The 19,681-nt window shown below is 46.8% G+C and overlaps 1 protein-coding gene across 2 annotated transcripts in view; it reads right to left on the reverse strand.

The window, feature by feature from the left end:
- LOC147438471 (RGS1-HXK1-interacting protein 1-like) overlaps positions 1–19,681 on the reverse strand; it is a 124,335-nt gene that overhangs the window by 25,792 nt on the left and 78,862 nt on the right. Inside the window, exons 3-8 of one of the 2 annotated variants that reach the window (XM_086484570.1) lie at positions 12,876–12,953; positions 12,710–12,762; positions 6,733–6,816; positions 6,594–6,646; positions 6,451–6,515; positions 6,306–6,364 (exon numbers count right to left, since the gene is read on the reverse strand). In XM_086484570.1, the coding sequence (XP_086340696.1) occupies positions 6,306–6,364; positions 6,451–6,515; positions 6,594–6,646; positions 6,733–6,816; positions 12,710–12,762; positions 12,876–12,953 (392 nt within the window). The remainder of the gene's footprint in view (positions 1–6,305; positions 6,365–6,450; positions 6,516–6,593; positions 6,647–6,732; positions 6,817–12,709; positions 12,763–12,875; positions 12,954–19,681) is intronic. The other variant, XM_086484571.1, reaches the window with a different exon arrangement.

Below are 19,681 nucleotides of genomic sequence, written 5' to 3' on the forward strand. Positions count from 1 at the left end.
ATCGTATCCTGAGAGAGGAGAAATCACAAACTTTCGACGAAAACAGACATTTTGAATGGACACGGTCACATCACGACATTCATTGGTAAACGAAGAGTGCATGCCAAGAGCAAACCCAGAGGCCGCAATGGGATCAATGGGTCAAGCTTCTGGACGTGCGCTCTTCACGAGAGAGTCGCTAATCACATCATGCATACTACTAGAATCAAAGAAGACCACAATGCGTTGATTCACATAACCATAACAATGCATGAGAGATGCATCGACATGAAAGTGAGAAACTTGGGACACATTAGTTTGCTCTCTGTTTGCATGATGTGAATTCTATGGGTTCCTTTGTGGGTTCTTTAGGTGCGTTCTTAGGACTATCTCGTCTTATGTGACCCTTAGTGTGACATTGATAACATCTACCTTCCTTAGCATAAATGACTTGGTCTTCTGACGTTATGTATCCTCCTATAATTCCTTGTGCATCTTTTTCATCTAGGGTGAGCTTAGGTTTAGCAGGTGTGTTAGCTTTACCCTTAAATTCATTTTCAGAGTTCTTATCCGAAGGATTAAAGGAAGAGTGGCTAGAAGAGTTACCATTCTTACCGTTCTGTGGGTTCTGAAGAGTGTGAGAGAGATACTGTGAGAAGGCGTGTTCTCCTTAGGGTTTCCTTTGTTGTGCTTCATCTCTTGTGCGAGAGCAATCGCTACCGCCTTGTTGAGATCTATGGGGTTGAAGACTTTGACATTGAACCTGATATACTCGTCCAACCCAAAAATAAAAGCCTCTTTGCGCTTCGCATCCATAATTGGGTGCCAAGCTCGCACGCTCATGCTCACGCTCCAAGGCTACACTTCTTTCTTCGACCGCCAAGCACGCTTGCTCGCGCTCACGATCAAAGGTGGCGCGTTGCGCCTCTTGTTGTAACATCATGTCCATCATTGACTTGATCAAAGCCTCCATAGGATTTGGTACAACCCGTGGCGTAGATGTGGGAGGGGGAGGGTCGGAAATCCTCCTGGTGGGGAAAATTTGTTGTCACCACCTCCATGCTCATCACCTTCACGCAAAGTATCTATTCCGCGTTGGGTGATCACCATACACTGAGATCTTGGGTACTTTAGTTCGCGAGGAACTTGGGTTCTTGAGGTTCAGAGTTCTTTTGCTTGCAATCGGTGTTTGAGAAGGCTTTTCTCTTACCCGAGCTTGACTCTTCCCTACGTGTGCACCCTATGGCGGCTTTGCGCTCACACCAAAGTTTCTTTTTTCCACCTCACGTCGATTGGCCGACCGCTAAGTGCACGGTCCGCTCTCAATGAGTGAAAAGAGGAACAAGGGGAGGCCGGACAAGCCCTTCTTTCTTGGGTTACTTGTCACTCTTCAAAAACACGATTAGGAATAGACACGCCCAAGTGGACTTGGGTTACGTGCGACCGCTACAAGCAAAAAAAATCTTGTGGTTCTTTCCTTGAGTGATACAAAACACTCTCAAAGCTCTGATACCAACGTAAGGTGCAGCGGAAGTGAATGTTGACTTTGCTCAAGATGAGTACTGAATGTCATGTTGATGATCATGATGTATGCAACCAGAGGATATGCAACTACTCTAAGTGCCTGGACATGCACGGCCTGCGCACAGGCTCACAACGTGCCCAAACACTTCCTAAGTTGACCTGAACCCTAGACCTAAAGTAGCTTGTCCACATGCACATAGGGTTAGATGTGCACGTGACAATTTAGCTCGGAAGTTAATCAAGTAATGTGAAGCTTAATGCTTGATTGTCGGAACTCTTTATAAGCAAGGAAAAGATGACATTCTTCTCGCACTCTCCCTCACTAGAGACGCCACACCCACTACATCAAGAACATGCACCCCACACACCACGATCCATTTCACACATGAGCTAGCCACCTTATACTCGACAGAGGTCGAGAAGGGACTTCTTTTGCTCCACCTCTCCACACCATTACCCATGCTCACCGCCCACATCACATTAGTCCTTTAGACATCAGCCATCAGCTCTTTCCCATACACCACTCACACGGCACACACCCCCCCTCCCAGGGACTGTGCCACAGAAGCCGTGGTATAATGAGGAGTGCAGAGATCTCTATCGTCGATTGCGGACGCAACAAGCCCTTTGAGAGATTACTGAGCGTGAGGCTAGGCGCCAGATGAAGACACTTACACGCCGAAAGCGGCGAGCTTTTGAGGAGGCATGGGAGCTAGAGCTATACCGTCTATTCATGAGCATGGAGAGTGTCATAGCATGGCACGCCCTTCGAGAGCCACGATCGGCCACTCCTATAGAGGATCCATAGGTATGGCATGATTACTTTATGAGGTGACGGACCAGCCTTCGATTTCACAACCGCCTGGGCCTCGATCGAAGCTCTTCTTTCTTCACAACAGAGATGGTCGAGAAGGCCATCCGCCGCCTACAACACCGCTAGTCTACAGGTCATACAGGCTTGCAGAGTGAGCACCTCATCTACGCAGCCGCCACTAATTCCCCCTTGATTGCACACGTATTCAACCATGCTATAGGGGAGGGCTTCCCAGAGGAGAGGACTAGGCACACCATTGTGTCAATCCACAAGTTTGGAGACACCCAGGACCTAGGGAACTATAGGACTATCATGATTGGCAAAATTGTATGGAGCATTATTTGAGGCTAAGCTTAGTTCTTACGAAGAGACTGAGGACCTTCGAGCTACCGCCAGGCAAGGTTCAAGCGGACCTTCTCTACCATCAACCATATCTTTGTTCAACGCTACCTCATTGATGGGGCAATGGAGCGGAAGAAGAAGCCCTACTGCTGCTTTGTGGATTTCCACAACGCCTTTGACACAGTTCCACGAAAGAGGTGCTTGCGACGACTTCAGAGTTTGGGGGTACCATCAGAGATGATATGGGCTATCTATGCTCTCTATGAGAGGGTGACTGGGAGAGTTCGATGTCCAGGTTGTCTATCAAAGTCAATTGCTAGCACCATTGGTGTTAAGTAAGGATGCCCCCTCTGCCCAGCATTCTTTGGATTCTACATCGATGAGATCTCAGACTACATCTTACGAGCAGGAAGGACAGGAGCTGATATGGCAGGTACTCCAGTCCACATTATGCTATATGTTGATGACATTGTTTTGATTTAAGAGTCACTAGAGGGCTTACAGAGCCATTTGAGCACCTTGAATGAGTTTTGTCTACAAAGAGGATTGATAGTGAACCTTGGGAAGACCAAGGTCATGATCTTCCACACCTCCAGATCGACCGAGTGAGTAGCCACATTTACAGCAGCAGGAATAGTCGAGGTGGTGACCTACATCTACTTTGGAGTCACCTTCACCAGCCCACAGGGACCCTTCTCTATGGCACAGGCAGCTACTGACAGACTCAAGTCTCACTCAAGGATACGCAGCTTTGGCCATGTTAGAGAGGTGATGTCATCAGGCACACTTCCAAGGGCCCTGCACGAAGCGGTGGCTATTTGATATATAAGTCACCACAGCCCTGATGTACGCAGCAACAATTTGGGCACCCAGATTGACAGATAGACAATGGGCATGGATCGAGAGACCGCAGATATGTACGATATCACGCTTGTTTCGTGGAAAGCACACAGTGCCACATGACATCATCAGAGCAAGATAGGATCTCTAGCAACTATATATCAGGCAGACGTAGATCACATCTCCCCTTCAGTGTTCTTACCATACTCCAGAATGGATTTATACAGCGACCCACAGCTCACGGGTGGCAATTGGTCAGCTCAGAGTGGCATCACACAGACTAGAGATCGAGGAGGGGCCAGCTCATGACATTCCCATGGAGGATAGAGTCTGTCGAGTATGCAAAGAGGAGGTGGAGAGAGAGGAGCACTTTGTATGTAGGTGCAAAGCTTATGATAGTATCGGAGGCAGATACGAGTCACTAGTCAGAGGCCAGCCTACTCTTCGAGAGATCATGCACTCTAGAGATCAGAGACAGCTGGGGCGATACCTACTAAAGATACAGAGGCACATAGATACACTTTTGCAGCCACTTGCAGAGACACTGTGGGGGGGCGACAGTCACAACTTACAGATTTTTTCTAGAGGGCCACACCTCCCCCACTCCCAAACCCCCCGAGGGGAATGACTCTCCAGCAGGCTGAGTCAAGCAGTGGTAGACGACGCCCATGTGCTATTGGATGGCAACCCCCACGAGTCCACTGCAGACAGATCATAGAGATCCAGATCCGAGAGCCTCGAGCTGTTGAGGAGAGACAAGCCCAAATGATGGCCGATTCACCTGCGTTCATTCGAGCAGCCCTTGCACCCAATCCTCCCATGTACCATATTTTACATCCTCCCATTAGCACAGGATGGAGCTAACTAGATTGGTGCATCCACATGGTTATGTTACCCTGAGCATATAGGCATGTATATATTCCTAGTACTAGAGCTCCATCCCCCCCCCCACAATAGATCCCATCACCCAGTAGGGTTCTTTTTTCTTCATTTTGTACCAATTTGGATTGTTGTTTCGTCTTTCCCAATAGATGGAGGACATACACACATGTATACTTGATTTGTCTCATAGGCAGACTTCGGCGTCATATAGACGTTAAAAGACCTCTCTCTCTCTCTCTCTCTCTCTCTCTCTCTCTCTCTCTCTCTCTCTCTCTCTCTCTCTCTCTCTCTCTCTCTCTCTCTCTCTCTCTCTTTTGCATTCTCATTCTCATGATTGTACTACCTTGAGCATATAGACATGCATATACCCCTAGAGATAGAGCTCCATCCCTCCTCAGATACTCCCCTACCTACCTACATTCAGTTCAGTTTTGTTTCATTTGTCTTTCCGATAGACGGATGACATACACACCATGTACATTTGATTTGTCTCATAGGCCGATTTCGGCCTGACATAGACGTTAAAAATCTTTCTTTCTATCTTTCTTTCTTTCTTTCTCTCTCTCTCTCTCTCTCTCTCTCTCTCTCTCTCTCTCTCTCTCTCTCTCTCTCTCTCTCTCTCTCTCTCATTATGTTTCCTTTGACGTATGAGAGAAGATGGCAAAGGATGATAGTATGATGAGGTATGAGGAGGAGACTGCCATCAAACAAGCCATTTTGGCACATAAGAAAGAGACGGATACTACCCTCAACATCGTCAATAGGGCCCTACCGGAGAAGATCACAGCTCTAGAGGTGGAGTGTGCCTCTCTCAAATGCAAAGCATAGGCACAAGATGAAGATATTGACAAACTAAAAGAAGAGTTGGAGGACATGCGCACCCAGACCAAGCTTGAAGAAGCAGAAATTCAGCCATCCATAGCAAACAAGCTGAATACCACTAAGGAGCAAGAGCTCACTATCCAAGCGGAGGAAGAGAAGAAGGCATAGGAGACCTCTTCATGGGTGGAGGTGCTCACCCACACCAAGAAGCAAGTAGAGGAAGTGGACCAATGGATCCAAGTGGCCAAAAAAGGTAAACATGAAACCCCCACTCCCACCTCTATCGTCAACACCTCAATTGAGGAAGAGCAACGGAGGAAGCCACGCGCTCTATATGTACGAGTCACAGGTAGGACACCAACAATGTGGGAAGAGGAAGTGAAAAGCCTTTATGCACATATGGGAATCATGGAGCCAAAACACACCAGAGTATGGAGAGTGGGCAAGAGGAGGTGATGGGGAACCTCGAAGGAACGTGCTCTAATCATTCGTTTCGCTACCATGGAAGAGAAGGACTTCCTCAGAAAGAGGCCTACACTAAAGCATTTTCTTTGGAGATGATCTTACAGTATCTCGACTAGCACACATAAACAAAATGCGTGCCCAAGATCATGGCTGCCACAAGAAGGGGAAACTCGCCTTCTATAAAGGAGGCAGAGTGGTAGTAGTTCACGACGCACCGCATGACAGAGCAAGACCTATGGGACCAACCTAACGCTTGCGGTATGGATAACAGTTCTCCAAAGTGTCATATAAGTGCTTTTTGAAACATTTTTCCAATGTACAACAATATAAAAGGTAAACAACATGTAGCAAAGCTAGAACTGTGTGAATTTCTCTCCATAGCATCCTTGGCCTCTTAATATGGCTCCACTCTTGATAAAGCCAACTACAGGTATCCAGCTGTAATTGGTGTGGACATATTCAACAACACATCCATGTCGAGCACTATAACAATATACTAATACACACCAAAGGTGCTATCTTCATTGCAGTTTACAAAAACTTAGCGATAGAGTTCTGAACAGGACAAAAATACAGGATAATTATGAATCATATCTCAAACTTTCTTCCTTAAATCCTAACAGAAACATTTTCGAACCTCGGCTCGGAACCTCAAAGCATCTCTGCCAGGCAACTCTCTGAGGCTCTCCATTAAACCTGCAATGCAAAATCAGAGAGAAAACATGATATGAATTAAATGAAAGATCCCAGTAAGGTGTTTGAGCAACAGATTAGCATTGTACCCTGAGACTGACTTTCTGTCTTATGAATAGAATTCACAAGTTTTTGAATCTGAGTTCCAACTTGTCTGAAACAAGCACCACAAACCATTACGAAGGAAAACACAGGCACAAAACATCTCGAGCTAATTTTTTCCCAAGCATACTTGAGCTTTGTTCTTCCTCGTAGAAGTTCATCTTCTGCAAGTTTTGCTCTTTCCTATCAACATGGGCGTTTAATTAATGCAAAACCGTGTAACAAGACTTCAGCAGTAAAAATGCGCATTATGAGGACAAACTTCCAACCTCTAACTTCTTGCTTTCCTTTTTCAAAAGATCAATGGATTGACGCAGTTCCTTGACTCTATTTTCAGATCTTGTCAATAAGGACTGCCAAAGCACCAGTTAGTGGGTATAGTTTTTAACATTTAGAGACATCCAAACTATAACCTGAGTCTTTTTTTTTCCCTGAGTTGGGGTAGGGGTAACATAACAATGGGCAACTGGAGTGAATATATAAAAATAAAAAGAGCTGACCCTGATCATACACAACAATCTTTCAACAAAGAAACATTGGATACATATTGCAGCCTTATTACCAAGTATTCTAATGAATAATCCATTAGAATAATCTAAAAGCTTTCTAAACTTCAACTTTTTGGAATACTAGAAAGAAAAAGAGAATCGTTACTCAAACACCGCACTTCAAACTTCTGAAACACTAGGAACAAAAAAAGAGAATCATTTCACCTTGGCAAAGCACCACTCAGACATTCACAAGAATGAATCTAATCACACACACCCACACACATACATTTGAGCCAATTTGAGAGAGAGAGAGAGAGAGAGAGAGAGAGAGAGAGAGAGAGAGAGAGAGAGAGAGAGAGAGAGAGAAATGAAATGAAATGATATATTAACGTCTTCAAAAGGCCAAAATGACCTATGAGACCATCAGATACAAAGTGGTGAATCTAGTACAATGTCTGAAGTACAAGTATAAAAGTACTGAATGTAAAATGTGAAAAATGAAAAATGAAAAATGAAAAATGAAGTGTGAGATGTGAAATGTGAAATGTGAAATGTAGAATAGGCCCTCAATGACACTCAAGGTGTCGTGCTAGAATGCCTCTGATCCTCTGCTGGAGTCTCCGTCGATGGAGTGTGCTCCTGTGTCTCGGTCGTGGTCGTCTCGATCTCCCGAGCTCAGTCACCCTGTCAATGAGGGTGCCTCTGGTATGAATGTGGGTACAAGTCTGTGCTGGTGGTTGGTCTTCTGGCTCCCTCGATCCAAAGAAATCTGTGATTGTCTCTGTGACTGTCGTACTCCATGTGTAGATATAAGCCAAGGCATCTCTGATCCTGATACCTCATGACTCTATCTAGGGGTCCAAAACCCTCCCTAAATAAGCAATGGAAGCGCCCTCGTATCTCATAATACATAGTGCAATGGCATATGTAGTGTAGCTCTGTCTGTGGCTCTCTATCGCATAGTTGGCATATCCTATACTCCGGTGGTATCCCTCTAAATCTACCCGTCTCAATCTCCAGTTGGTGTGAGGATGTGCGAATCTGACCAACAGCACATCGTAGACCATGAGACAAATGAGAGTCCATGTAGCTCGGACGAATCACAAACCCATCTCCCGAAAGTTGGAGAAGATGCTCTTTGCAGAAATCCATCTTCGTGCCCAACTCCTGCACCGGCTCTACCCATGTCCTCCTAGTGTCCAACTGTATAAGATCCTGACGAATGAGTCTAGTGATCTCCGTCCGTGTGACTGGCAGTGAGGGTGCATCCAAGGAATACTGAAAAGGAGGCAGTCTATCCATGCTGAAACCATGCCTCTGAAACCATGAGGTCATCTGCGCATACCAACATGGTGCATCTCCCTGCATCGCTAACTGTTTAGAGGACTCAAGAGCCAATCTAGTATATCAGCCTCTCTGTGTATCCCATAGACTGTGCATAAAGGACACTGATCTGGTAAGAGCCTCAATCTCTCTAGGAGGGGCGGCTACCTCCGCTCGAATAATCGCATGTGGTACGGAGGCCTTGGCTCTAATCATCCGGGATATCATAAGTACCAAGGGTCTCTCCATGCTCCTCCAACTGTCCTAATTCACAGATGGTCCCCAAACCTGGACCCCATAAAGCATAGCTGAAGCAACCAAAGCATCAAAGAGCCATAGCTTTGTTCGTGGTTCTTGAAACTGAACCTACGAACGCATCCTCTCTAGCCCTCCCAATGCCGCATAGGCTCTGGACAGTCTAGTCTCTGCTACTCTTCTCAGAGTAAACCTACCACCCCCAGATATGTATATGCATCTGTGTACTCCACAGTGTCCTGACCATATACGAGTGTAGGTGCCAATCTCTTGACCCACTGTGGTGTGGTGTTAAACACCATAACCTTGGTGTTACCAAGGTTCACAGACAATCCACTATCCTCTGCAAAGCTGTGCAATGCATCCAATTGTCTCTGCATGCCCTCTGGTGACTCTAATATCAACACAATATCATCAACATATAATAACAAAGGGATCCATGTCCCTACTAGCTGAGCGCCTCTGTTGCCCTCTCTGTCAATGTAGTCAGAAACCTCATCTACATACATACCAAATAGTGTAGGGGACAAAGAACACCACTGTTTCACTCCAATAGTGGAATGAACAATGTCAAAAATCCCCTCAAGAGTGCGTACATGGCCAGTCTCACTGAGCCGTATAAAGCCATGATCCCCCATATGATCTCTGTGGGTACTCCCAGCTTCAATAGCCTACACATCAATCTGGCCCTCGGCACTGTGTCAAATGCTTTGCGGAAGTCCACAAAGCAACAATACATCCGTCTCCCATGTGCCCGACCCTCCTCAATAATGGCTCTGAGTGTAAGAATATGGTCCAAAGTGGAGAAACCCCTCCTGAATCCAGCCTGTCCTGCTGCTCGAATGCCCTCATTTTCTGCCCATTTACTCAGTTGCTGTTCAAGAATGGATACATACAACCGTGCCAATGTGTGCCCTATCATAATAGTACTGTAGTTTCCTAACACCGTGGGGTCCCCTGCCTTGAAGAGAGGTACAATAGTAGATAATCTCCAAGACTCGGGTAGTCCCTCACACATGACACGGTTAAACAACCGCGCAAGAACCTCTGACAGTAAATCTCTAGCATGTATCAAGTGCTCTACCACCAAACCATCATGATCATATGCTCTCCTAGTCCTCATCCTGTCAATGACGTTCTTCACCATCTCAGTGGTAAAAAAGGTACTAGTGGCTAGACATGGCTCTAGAGGGTCTGGTAATGGTGGTTGCCCAGGTACTATATATAATGATGCTGCATACTGACCCCAAATCTCGGGAGAAGTAATCACTGGAGGAGGTGAGTGCTCATGGAAGAGACGCCATGCCTCACCTGAATCTCGACTCATAAAGAGCTGATACAAATCACGTTCCATCTGGGCTAAAAAGGCATGCTTCTTCCATCGCACTAAACGCCGCAGGGCAATCCGAGACTGTCTATATGTAATGACTCCAAGTATAAGCTCGCTCTTAATCTTAACTCTGATCTCTCTGCACTCCTCATCATACCAACTATTCTGAGACATGTTCCCAAAACGTCTTCTTTGATCTGGTTGAGTGTGTGGGTATGCCTCTGCTGCTGCCCCATGCAAGATCTCCGTCAATAGAGTGGTGATCTCCTCCAGGGTATATACAGGCTCGGCTGCCCATATCCGACTATTAATCTCCTCCACATAAACTGAGTCGTGTCTGGTGTAAAAGTATACCGTGTGTGTGCAATCCTCCGTGGTGTTTGAGAGGCACTGTACTGGAAAGAGACTGAAAAAGTCAAGAGAGCATGGTCCACTGCTACTCCAACAGGTCTAGGTCCCACACTGAGATCCTCAATACTAGAGATGAAGCTTGGTGAAGTCATGACATAGTCCACTGCACTAGCCCCATGTCTGTGTGGAAAGCATGTGAATCCCCCAGACGAAGAAAAAATCGCTAGACCATTAAGTATGGCCAAACCATGCATAGTCGTCATCTCCATGAGATATCTCCCATACTCTATGTGTTCTCTATCCTGTGAGTGTCTGTCAAGCCCCATCTCCGATATATCCATCTCTCTAAGCATCTCCTCCGAGGATCATAAAATACCGTTTGGGAGTTGGCCGTCCTGGCATTAAAGTCTCCCAAGAGAATGATATCTCCATCTCTAGAGAACTCCCATATGTCATCATCAAGTATAGAGAAAGGGGACTGCCCTCTAGGTGAGGTATAGACTGATGTGCTAGGGAGAAAGTAACATATAGCGATGTATAAGAATCTGTCCGTCTCAGCTCTCAATCTCACCCACATGTATCTCGCCTGGTCATCTCTCCGGACAATCTGTAATAGCGGATGCAACTCCTCCCTGAATAAGACTGCTACCCCTCCTGAACCTCGACTCCCATGCTGGGATCTAGTGTCTGGCCGACAAGCTGTCTCCCATGAATAACCAATCACACGTGGCATCAACTGTCCAAGTTTCTGATGTGTCTCTGGTAAAAGACATGTCTCTGTCTCTGAAGCTATCCTCAAAGGCACCCACATCCAGCCTATATGATCCATTACAATTCCATGCCGCCATCCGGAGTGTGGTCCCATATGTCTCGCACCATCATGCTGTGTGTCTTTCCAAAACCACTACTTTCCGTCCTCTGTAAAAGGCAATTTTTCCCTTCTCCCTTGCTGCCTTGATCTCTGGCATCAACTCTTGCATATGTGCTATTTGTGCGAAAGTAAGGTCATCCCCCATAAATATCCCAGTTTTCTTAAGTGCTGGTCTCTAATTCATGAATTCCTTCCTTGTTTCCAAAGTCCGGAAACACAAAATAAGTGCTCTCTCTTTGACGTTTCCCTTCTCATCCACTCCCTTCTTTCCTACTCTCCAAGCACCTGTGTGCATAGGTTCCGAGATGCCCATGCGCTGCAAGAGTTCCTTCGCTTCTTCTTCTACATTTTCAGTGTCTTTGATACCTGTAATACGCACATGGAGGGCTCTATTCCTCCTCTTCTGTTCCTCCTCAATGGTCATATTGATGATGGTAGAAGTTTGTGCCGCTTCTGGCATCCGGGCCTTCCCTTTCTTTGCACCTTCAATCCATTTTTCTGCTTCGTCAACCTTCTCCTGTGTTTTAAAAAGGCGCTCCGCCCATGAGGAAGCCGCTTTCGAGTTTTGCTCTTCCCCTTCGCACAGTTTTCACTTGCTCCTTAATTTCTTCGAGCTCCTTAAATATCGAGAGTTTATTTCCCCCCTCCACTTTGGGCATAATTTTGCAAGCTGCAAGTTCCCCTTTAAGCTCTTCAATCACTGCATCCTTTTCCATGTACTTTTCCACATTGGTTTTCCAAGATTCAAAGCTTGCAATTGCCTCATCCAACTTTTTCTGCATAATACATTCCATTACATTCACTTCTGCCCGCATTAGAGCCTGCATCCCCCCTTTCACAGATAGATACATCTCATCATGCTTACCAAGCATCGCTTTATCCAATTCTTTCCTCATAACTGCATACATAGAGTCCTTATAACTCTCTACGTTTGCGTGCATCTCTTTCCTGATGTCATCTCTCATAAAGCTGAGCTCCGATTTAATCATCAATTGAACCCTCTCTATCATTAAATCATCCTGGACTCTGACGGTTTTCCCTGCCCGTAGAGAGCTTGGCGAGAGTACACTATCTCTGTTCCTCCGTTTGAATGTCGCTTTCATTTTTGTGGGGTGGTGAAGCTATCTGTATCACCATCCTCGGCTGGTTGGTCCATCCGAGAGAGAAGAACAGCGCGAGCAGTACACTGTACAACAATCCCTTCTGATCCCCGAGAGAGAGAGAGAGAGAGAGAGAGAGAGAGAGAGAGAGAGAGAGAGAGAGAGAGAGAGTTTCGGGACTCCATGGCGTAAAGATGAGCTATCCGCTTGCTCGAAACTGCAATGGCACTCGAAGATGTGGAGAGAGAGAGAGAGAGAGAGAGAGAGAGAGAGAGAGAGAGTTCTTACATTACAAGAAATTTTACAATCATATAACCAAAAGCATCTGGTCTGCTAGTTCAGCCTTTTCCCCAAAGTCCACAGAAATTTACAAACAAAAGGGAGCCGTGTAAATCAGGATTGTATTGCAACTCAAATTCCATGAAAACATCAAAAAAATCAGAGCCAGTCATTACTAAGCTGCTGACATATTTACCCAGAACAGACATTCCCTTTGGGCAGAAAACAGAGCAATTGCTTACGTACCTCTTCACTTTGGAACCGACCTACGGTATTTCTCACCAGAAATCTTCTTGGACCTAAGACAACATAAAGAGATTCACAGATCAAAGGCATCTCTTGAATAATTTAAATTGACCCTCTTCAATACGACAAACTGTCAGTCAGGATTGCCTACACCCTTAAGGCTTACGTTTCATTAGAAGAAGCCCTGCCCCTGCCATTACAGTGCAGGTAGCTGCTGGATGATCACTTGCAATTTGCAGTCCCTCTGACATAGACACACAAAAATTTTATGACCTTTGGTCTTTTGAAGACATTAATTAGTATAACATTTCAATTCATTTCATTTCTCTCTCTATTTTTCTTTTTCTTTTTCTTTTTCCTTTTGCAAAGAAAGAGGCTGATTTCTCACTTGAAAAATCCCTCGAAAGAAGAACAAGTATTGCACACAAAGGAAACTAAGTGCTTCAACTGTCACATTGTAAGTGACATGAAAAAAGCTTTAGTGTTAAAGAAAGAATTTAAAATTGAGCAAATTCTTTAAAAAGCACGTCACAAAGCATAGTATAGAAATCATTTCCAAGGCTCAGCCCCAGGAAACAATCCGCATACTACGAGCTTGGCAAGCAAACCCTTGCTCTGCATCTTTGGATCAATATTCCCCAAACCTCCCTCCTCTCTACGCAATATAGCTGTGTCCCAATGAACTAAAGGCCGTCTAAACCACTCCACAGAGAGAAGCACACTAGGCGCCATAAACGTGCCATGACTCCAGAAGAGTCATACAAGATGTAGTGAACCAAGCTGTCACAAGAAGTACCTGATTCACCACAAGGGCTCTGCAAGCCAAAGACAAATGCAAGGAAGACCAATGGCAAACCACACACACATAAATGCCAACATGAAAACCCAAATATCTACAAGTCTGTCCTCAGGGCAGCCATGTGAAATTGTCTTGCACACCCACTCTGTCCTCATCAACCCCAACAACAAAACTGAACCACTTAAGTTTATGAGTGCAACACTGGCCAAGCAAAATCTACCAAGAGCATCCTGTAGACTGTCCAAAGTGTGGGTGTCATAGCATACAAACAGCATAGTGTCATCTGCATACTCCTGTTCCAACAAATCTGGCGAGCCATCCAAAGCGACGCAAGAAGAGCGACATGGCCTTAGCAAAAAACAATTAAAGTAAGCTGCCATGGGACATCCCTCCTAGACTGAGCGAGAGAGAACAACTCCGTCCAATGTGGCCTCTAATCGTGACAAGACTTAGTAGCAGTACGATATAAAGTATCAACCCTCTGATCCAGAGTAAGGAGAAACCCATCCTTTGTATAGTGCCCTCCAAAAGACCCCAGTCAACTCTATCATTAGCCTTCTCAAAATCAAGAAGCATGATAGCTACTGTCACAAGTGTAATGACATGGCACGCCTACTAGCACTGGCCTAGGGCCACTAGAAGTGGACTTTAAAGGAAATTAAAGCAGTCAAAACCAGTTTGCGTAAAAACCCATGCTGACGTGCATGTATGGACAGAAGTGGCAGTTTGGGCAGCCCATGAGCGCCAGCTTTTGGAGGGGACAGCTTTTGAGAGACCTGGCTTTTGGGATGCCTGCTTCTAGGGCCCCTTGTACATTCAAATCGAAGGCCAGGGGTTGTCTCCTACCAGATTCGCTTGGGAGCATCGCGAGAGAGAGCACCCTCGACAAATGTATCTTGGTGAAGCAATAAAGAAAGAAATACCGGAAGGGGCGCCAAACTTTGGGGCAAGTGCATCTCGAAGCGGAACTCCGCCACTTTGTGTCAACTAACTAACTAACTCTCTCTCTCTCTCTCTCTCTCTCTCTCTCTCTCTCTCTCTCTCTCTCTCTCTCTCTCTCTCTCTCTCTCTCTCTCTCTCTCTCTCTCGCCGCCCCCCCCCCCCTCTTGAGCCCCGCCCCGCCCCGCCCCCTCCCCAACTCTCTCTACCATACCTTAAACCCCCCCCCCCCCCCCCCCCCCCGCCCGGGCCCCTACCGCCTCACGCTCCACCACCAATCGCGCCCGTCGCTAATGTGGGTGCACACGCACACCTAGTGACCCCCCTTGACGACGACCCCCCCCACTCGCTCGGCTGCCGCACCCGCTGCTAGGGGGGGTGCACGCGTCATCTAACTCCCTTGCGGACGGCGATCAAGCAAGAGGAAGATGAACGATAAAGCCGACCCCCCGGAGGATGCCATTCAAAAATGCAAAGAGGAAATGACAGAGACCGTTACCAAGTTGAACCACAATCTCTGGGGCACAATAAACATACTCAAAGGACGCGTGCTGATCCAAGAGAGCAAGATAAGCACGCTGGAAGACCGAGTGACGGCCCAAGAGGAAGAGATCGCGTCACTCAAGAAAGATCTCGCCAAAGCACGATCAAGAAACACACTGGAAGAGGGCGAACTCCAACCCTCAGTAATCAACGAAATCAACACGATCAAGGAACAAGTACGGGCCATCAAAGAGGGAGAAGAGCAGCACAAAGAAATGACGACTTCTTGGGTGGATGTTCTTACCAAAACTCAACAGAAGGCGGATGAAGCCGAGCAATGGATCAAGGTGGCCAAGAAAGGAAAAGGCAAGGAGATAACGCCCACGTCCACACCCAACAACATCATCAATCAGACACTAGAGGAGGAGCAGAGGAGAAGGGTGCGCGCTTTACATGTGAGAATTTGCGGTCTTAAAGACAAAGGCAATGTGGACGAAGAAGTAAAAGAACTCACAACCTTGATGGGGATTCCGGCGCCGACGCACACAAGGGCATGGAGAGTGGGCAACATAAAGAAAAATGGAAGCAGTGGAGAAACCTCAAAAGAAAGAGCACTCATCCTCCGTTTTCCCTCCATCGAAGCAAAGAAGTCATTCCTGAAGAAAAGACCAACTCTCAAAGAGACTGGCATCTTTCTCGGGGATGATCTCACCCCCTCGCAGACCCCTACTCGCTACACATTTACACGGGAGACGGATTCTGTATACATGGACGGAATCTACAGACGCCTATGCATTGAGGACCCGGGGCGACCTCTGGAGGAGCTAACTACTATACTGACACAGAAACTACATGAGGCAGCAGCAGAAGCCTACCCACACACCCAACCTGAGCAGAGTCGCCGATCGGGGAGCATGCCAGTCACTCACAGACAGTCACAAATTGACTTCCGACCCTTGGTGCAGCGAAAGAAGAGGGCTTTTTTGGCTCGATTCGAGCAGGATCTATATCAGCTATTCTTGAGTCAGGACTCGCATGAGGCGTGGTTGCTCTTTCATGAGCAGTCCCACCCCCCCGGCTATTTCCTCCACAGAGACATGGGGTCATACGCATCATCTTTGTACACAGTACCTGGACATCCGCCCCTCCCCAACCCCCCCAATCCATGCCCACATGCATGTGGCTTTTTCACCGCTGAGATGGTGAAGAAAGCTATTGACAGGATGAAGACTGGGAGAGCATATGATCATGATGGCCTAGTCGCAAAGCATTTCATGCATGCCAAAGACCTACTAGCAGAGCTCCTAGCAATTATGTTTAACCGGGCCATGTGTGAGGGCCTACCGGACACTTGGAGCCTATCTACGATCGTACCTATCTTCAAATCAGGAGACCCCATGGAGCCTGGGAATTATCGCACTATTATTATTGGGCACACACTGGCACGATTGTATGCATCCATTCTTGAGCAACAACTGAGTAGATGGGCAGAGAGGGAAGGAATACGTGCAACTGGGCAAGCAGGATTCAGAAGAGGCTTCTCCACTCTTGACCATATCCTAACACGGTCATAGGAGAAGCCTCTTCTTCATAAGAGGCAGATCTCATAGGAGACGGATTTATTGTAGCTTTGTGGACTTCCGCAAAGCTTTCGACACGGTACCCAGAGCTAGACTGATGCGCAGATTACAGGAAATGGGAGTACCCACAGAACTCATTTGGGGAATCATGGCATTGTACAGATCAGTAGTAGGGCATGTACGCACCCCGAGGGACTTTCTACACCAGTTCACTCCACTATTGGGGTGAAGCAGGGCTGCCCGCTCTCTCCTACCCTTTTCGGTATGTATGTGGATGAGGTCTCTGACTACATTGACAGCGATGGGGATAAAGGTGCTCAGTTGGCAGGGACATGGATTCCACTTTTGTTATATGCTGATGACATAGTGTTGATCTCCGAATCCCCAGAGGGAATGCAACGTCAATTGGATGCTTTGCACACGTTTACACACGAAAGTGGTTTGTCTGTCAACCTGGGTAAAACCAAGGTTATGGTGTTTAACACCACCCCACAGTGGATCAGGAGGTCAGCACCTACATTCACATACGGCCAGGAGACTGTGGAGTACACAGACGCTTACACTTACCTTGGAGTGGTTTTTAGCGGACCTACATTCTCACTCAGAAGAGCAGCAGAGACCGCACTTACTAGAGCCCACGCAGCATTGGGTAGATTGGAGAGGATGTGTTCGCAGGTTCAGTTTTAGGAGCCCTGGACGAAGCTCCGGCTCTTTGACACCTTGGTGGCTTCAGCACTGCTCTATGGAACAGAGATATGGGGACCTTCATTGGATCACCACGGGAGGCCAGGTCGCTCAGACGGATGGGGGAACATGGAGAAACCTCTCATCTCTATGATCTCGAGGCTCATTAGAGCCAAGGCATCAGTACCACGTGCCATTATCCGAGCAGAGCTAGCGGCCCCCCCACTTGTGGTGGAGGCGCTCACCAGATCGGTCTCCTTCATAAACCGCAAATGGGAACTTCCTAGAGACAGATATGCTCGCATAGCACTTGAATCCTCTCGACAGTTAGCCATACAAGGCGATACAACATGCTGGTATGGGGAGATGACATCATGGTTTCGGGCACATGGGTTCAGCATAGACAGGCTGCCACCATTCCATTACTCACTGGATGCACCATCTCTCACTCTTACACAGTCAGAGATCACCAAGCTCATCCGCCAAGACCTAACCCAGCTAGACACCAGGAGGACATGGATACAACCAGCACAGGAGTTGGGCACGAAGATGGCATTCTACAGAGACCACCTTCTCCAGCTTACGGAAGATGGTTTTGTGGCGAGACCCAGATACATGGATACCCACTTGTCTCATGGGATACGATGTGCTATTGGCCAGTTACGCATATCTTCTCACCAGTTGCGGATTGAGATTGGGAGGTACAGCGGAGTACCAGCAGAGCACAGGACATGCCCCTTGTGTAATACGGAACCTGAGACAAAGCTACACTATGCATGCCGCTGCCCCGTCTACTACGAGATACGAGGTCGCTTCCACTGCCTGTTCAGAGACGGTTTTGGACCACTCTCAAGAGTCATGGGATACGAAGATGAGAGATGTCTGGGTTTGTTCTTACTCGAGCTACGCAGACACGGAGATAGCCTGATGAATGGCGAGGCTAGCCAGTCTCAAAGACGGATCACAGACTTCTTCAAAGCAGGCACGGGACGGCCGCAAGAGCCACTCCCACAACAGAGCTCCCCCTCGTCTCACACGAGAGGCACACTGATTGACCGAGCGATTGAACTAGGGAAATCCAAGCACCCACAACTGCAAAGAACTACACAGCATCAACGGGTTCTACGACAGAAAATTCGGACCACGCTCGCCAGGCATGCACGACACCCGGTCAGACTACTTACCATGGAGGAAATTGATGAGATTCGCCGACGATCAATGCTAGATCTCTTGTGATTCAACCATCCCAACAAGCCACCCAAATTTTCCCGCTTAGTCTTATGCTTGGCTCACATCGACCAACTTAGGCCCCCATAGTAGATATCTTTGTTTTGTACTGTTATTAGGCTATTTTGTTACTCTGACTTTGTATCAGATCCACCACTTTGTAACTTTCGGGTCTCATAGGTCATTATGGCTTTTGAAGACGTTAATATAACATTTCTCTCTCTCTCTCTCTCTCTCTCTCTCTCTCTCTCTCTCTCTCTCTCTCTCTCTCTCTCTCTCTCTCTCTCTCTCTCTCTCTCTCCCCCCCCCCCAAAGTTCAGTTTGTTGCGGTTTATGTTCGTGTGTTGCTATTGATTTCTCGCTTGGGTGTCTAAGCCTGTTATAGTGGTATTACAGCTCAGAGGATTCTTCTTCTACGGAGGATCCGATCCTTCTTCTACAACACATCTGATCCTTCTTCTACAGCACACATGGGTTCTAACAGTGAATCCCACAGAGACGACACCCCACTGATCACACCTCTACAGGAAGATGAAAAGCACTCCAATCCCAGCGAGGGAATCGAGAAAACCAACAGAGAATCCAACCAGAGCAAGCCTGCTTCCAAGGAATCAAGAGAAGACCAGGGCAAGTTTCTGACGGAAGATCTCGACACAACAGAGTACCGACGTCAACTGCAAGTTGACACTTGTGCCAATATGATGATCGAGTACTCCAAGGATCCGAAAAATGTTAAGTATCTAGGAAACACCCACTTGACAAGGTTCACTCTACAAGGTGGTTCAAAATGTACTGTACGTGGTGGATATGTACGTACTGTACGTTGTTCTGTACATAAAATATTTTTATGTACGTAAAAATACTACACTTATAAAAAAACCTCGATTTACCGAACTTTCTAGGACATTTCCAATTTTAAAAAAAAAATTAATGCATTAGCTTTTAAAAACATTTGAAGAGATCTCTGTTTATGTGTCCAAAAAGTGTATAGAATGGCTCCGAAATGCTCATAAAAACAATCGATGGCCTTATCTCCCCCCCCCCCCCCCCCGCCCCAAAAAAAAAGGACTTGTACGGATGATCCGTACATACGTTTTGAAACAAATTGTCACGCTCAATGGTGAGATGCCGTCCATTCACCTATCAAGTCGGCCATGAAGACAAAAGCAAAGGCGGATGCAAAAAAGCAGAAATTGTACTCGTAAGAAGAGTTTTGACGAAGCTCTTGAACAGAAGATCAATCAATTGATGAAAAGCAAA

This window comes from Adiantum capillus-veneris, chromosome 16 (assembly GCF_014529385.1).
Source record: "Adiantum capillus-veneris isolate H3 chromosome 16, ASM1452938v2, whole genome shotgun sequence".
In the NCBI taxonomy this organism is placed as follows: domain Eukaryota; kingdom Viridiplantae; phylum Streptophyta; class Polypodiopsida; order Polypodiales; family Pteridaceae; genus Adiantum; species Adiantum capillus-veneris.